Source organism: Silene latifolia, chromosome 1 (genome assembly GCF_048544455.1).
Source record: "Silene latifolia isolate original U9 population chromosome 1, ASM4854445v1, whole genome shotgun sequence".
Taxonomy (NCBI): domain Eukaryota; kingdom Viridiplantae; phylum Streptophyta; class Magnoliopsida; order Caryophyllales; family Caryophyllaceae; genus Silene; species Silene latifolia.
Window position 1 is genome coordinate 66,227,263 of NC_133526.1, and position 3,860 is coordinate 66,231,122.

General features: G+C 36.7%; 1 protein-coding gene across 1 annotated transcript; it reads left to right on the plus strand.

Moving 5' to 3' along the window:
* The first annotated feature begins 363 nt into the window (after positions 1-363).
* LOC141648362 (protein FAR1-RELATED SEQUENCE 5-like) lies at positions 364-3,860 on the plus strand. Its single transcript, XM_074456946.1, has 4 exons — positions 364-370; positions 1,185-3,124; positions 3,228-3,521; positions 3,834-3,860. The coding sequence occupies exons 1-4, from the start codon at positions 364-366 to the stop codon at positions 3,858-3,860; spliced, it is 2,268 nt and encodes a 755-aa protein (XP_074313047.1).

A 3,860-nucleotide genomic window follows, 5' to 3' on the forward strand; every position in this document is an offset into this window, starting at 1 on the left:
ACACACACACACACACATATATAGAATTAGGATCACATGAGTCTACCTTCAATTTTTGAGTCCATGAGTCTCACTTTCACCGTCGATTATAGGCACCGATGGTTTGAGATCTGCGCTATAGGAAGGGTAGAATTGTCTTTTCACAGCTTATTATATATACTCCCTCCTCCTGCCTTTCTGTCATTCTAATTCTTTTTCCATCTTTCTTCTCTCTCTCTCTAAAATTCAGCCGTCTTTAATTTGTTCTTCAGCTCCTGATCGTCGATTTTTGCAATCAATCGCTTGAATTCTTTAGCTCTTGAACATCGCTTGAATTTTGCAATCAATCTAATCGATTTTAATTTCTCCATCTATCCTACTGCAATGTCAGGTATTTCTTCATGTACGATTCCTTTAATTTTTGTATTTTCGTTTTGTCTTTTGTCTCAATTCCTGAATTCTAGTCATCTTTTCTGAGTTTTTATTAACTGCTGTTTAATTGTAATCGGTTTTCCGTTTTAATTTATGTTTCAATCATCTCGTGTTACCTGATTTAGTGTTTTTTTTGTTTCAATATGTGAATTTCAGTTATCTTTTCTTAGTTTTATCAGCTTGATCATCTCATGTATATATTGCTCATCACTATTACAATTATCGCTTTATTTCGTCTTCTCTTTTTGCGTACTGTTTTGAATTCAATTGTCAATGATTGTTTTGTTTATTGCATGCTTTATTCAGATTTACAATTTGAGTCATCTTTCCTTGTTTACACGTTAATAGTTCTAATATTACATGTTAACAGTTCTCTGCCTAACCTTATTGTTGTCGTTTGACCTAATTTTGTTTACCTACTTCATTTAGTTTAGTATCACAACATATCTTCATTAGTATCACTCGTACTCTTTACAGTATCCTAGTTTAAAATATAGTGATGATATACTATATGTTTACCTAATTAGCATATCACACTTTGTCTTTGATAATATCACATATCCTTCACAATAGTATCATACACTAGAATATCTAACAATACATGCTTGTGTAAATTAGTATCCCACACTATGCTTTACTGTAGTTACTTAATGTAAATCAAGATCAGTAGGTATGCTTAATAGTATCACATGTTATCCTTAATAATATCACAGCCTGATTTACTCTAATTAACTTTTTCCTGCTAGAATTTGTTCCATCACCCTGTTTTTAAGAGACTTCTTCTGCTTCTCTTGTACCTGCTTGTACTCCACAATGCATACAAGTTGATGATGTGCATGGTGGAAATCACCTTTCTTTGATTGTCACCCCTGGAGGTTCTGAGGAGTGGATACGGAATGTTGCCACTCAATTTACACCTAGAATAGGACAAAGTTTTGCTACCTTAGATGAGTGTATCCAATTTTATGAAACGTTTGCGGACGCTTGCGGATTTGAACCAAGAAAGTCTTCAACTAAAAGGTTTCGTGGTAATGGTGATATAAAGACAAAACTGATTGTCTGTAATAGAGAAGGGTTTAGGGATAGTCAGCCGAAAGTGTTACCCTCTAATGGTGAAGAGGAGAAAAGGATCAAACCATATGATCCTAAGAAGACCAAGATTACTAGGATTGGTTGTAAGGCCAAGATTTTATTCAGATTTGTCATCAAAGAAATTGACCAAGTTAAAGTCCCACTCTTTGTTGTTGATCAGTTTCATGCTGCCCATAATCACCTTCTTTGTCCACTAAAGTATAAAGAATTTCAGAACAAATCCAGACACCTTAATTTACATCAGAAACAAACAATCATTGATAATTGCAAGGTGAATATCGGGCCAACGACTACTTTCAGGTCTTATAAGGAGTATGTTGATGGTTATCAAAATGTGGGAGCTTGTTTGACCGACTTTAAAAATTTTGGTAGGGAAGTCAAGTGTTTTATCGGGCAGCGGGATGCTCAAATGTTCATAAATCAGCTTGAAGTGCTTTCTGAAACTAGGCCAGGGTTTTATTATGCATATGAGGTTGATGAGAATAAGTGTTTGGTTCGTGTTATTTGGGCTGACGCAGAGGCACGTCGAAACTACTCACTATATGGTGAGGTGGTGACATTTGACCCGACCTATTCAACCAATAGGTATGACATGAAATTCTGTCCTTTTATTGGTGTTGATCACCACAAGAAGTCGGTCACCTTTGCTGCTTCACTTGTGGGTAGGGAGAACGACAAGAATTTCAATTGGGTTTTTCAGAAATTCTTAGATTGTATGGGTGGAAAGGAACCCAATTGTTTATTTACCGACCAATACCCGGCAATGAAAGTTGCAGTGCCTGCTATTTTTAAGACTGCTGCCCACCGTTATTGCATGTGGCACATCATGCAGAAATTACCTGAAAATGTAGGCACGACAGTGACCAAAGAGACAGATTTTGTAAGCCGTATGAATTCTATTGTCTGGGATTCTGACCTAGAGCCTTTTGATTTTGAAGAGAAGTGGTCTGCATTGATCAAGGAGTTTCATCTGGAAGATAATGGATGGTTGACATATATGTTTAACAAGAGGCAACGTTGGATTCCGGCTTATTATCGTGATATTCCTCTTGGTTGTCTTCTCAGAACAACCCAACGTTCTGAGAGCATGAACAGCTTCTTCAAGCGGTTCGAGAATCCTCGCGGCACACTTGTGGAATTTTGGTTGCGCTTCCAGAGTGCTATGGATCAGCAAAGATACACCCAAAAGTCCCTTGATAGAGACAGTGATCTCTCTCTACCTGTAACCAAAACCATGCTTCATCTTGAGATTCATGCATCCACTGTGTACACACACGCACTCTTTTACGAATTCCAAAAGCAGTGTGTCTCTTCTTTGAATTCATGTAGCGCTGGAGATTCTTCAAGGGATTCCACTACAAGGTTTCTTGATGTTGAAGATGCAATATTGCCTACTACGTACACTGTAGCATTTAATCCCACAACTTTTGATGCAAAATATTCATGCAAGATGTTTGAGAGGAAGGGATACATCTGCAAACACATTATTTGGATTTTATCAGGTAAAGGGGTGAGGAAGATACCTGAACAGTACCTTTTGAGTAGATGGACAAAGAACACCAAGAAGATGCCTCTTTATGATGTGCACGGGCAGTTGATCGGTGATTTTGATTCCTCAGATGTGAGTAAGTCTGATTTCAAATGTTTGGTCGAGTTCTACTCAACGCTGTCTCGATAAAATCTCTGCTGAAAATCACGTAATCGAATCGACTGATTCTATCAAGGCATTTAGACAGAAATTCAAGCCCGACCCTGAAACAATGACAAAACAACAAGAGTTAGAGATGCTTCTTGGGGTTAAGTGTTCAGATGAGGTCCATATATTACCACCAGTTAAATCCAAAAACAAGGGTAGTGGCAAGAGGTTGACCTCTAAGAAACAAATGTCCATTGAAAAGGCACAAAAGCCGAAAAAGTTTTGTAATAATTGTAAACAAATGGCACATCATGATAAGCGCAACTGCCCTAACCCAGCTGCTGAGACATCTGAGCACTCGGGTGATGATAATGAATCTGATGTAAGTGATTTTGCTAACTACATTCATTATGATTAATTTCTTACTTACATTATTTAATTTTTTATTTCTGACTTGTTCTGTGTGTTTTTTGAGAAACAATATCACATGCACCTCTAAATAATATCATGCTGTATACAAAATAATTTCACAAATATAAACGATTTATTATCATCCAATTTTGTCTTCTTGTGAAACAATATCACATGTACCTCTAAATAATATCATTAGTCATTGTATACAATATCACAGTTATTTACATGTACAACATACTGCTGAAATATTTTTTTGTGTTCTTTGTTTTGCTTTTTGCAGACTTCTTCACTTGCGGATGTTGATTGA

What these genes read in the sequence shown, in the direction of transcription:
- LOC141648362 (XM_074456946.1), top strand. An exon ending in GTGATTTTGATTCCTCAGAT is followed by an intron (nt 3,125 to 3,227) that starts GTGAGTAAGTCT and finishes GATTCTATCAAG; the next exon opens with GCATTTAGACAGAAATTCAA. An exon ending in GTGATGATAATGAATCTGAT is followed by an intron (nt 3,522 to 3,833) that starts GTAAGTGATTTT and finishes TGCTTTTTGCAG; the next exon opens with ACTTCTTCACTTGCGGATGT.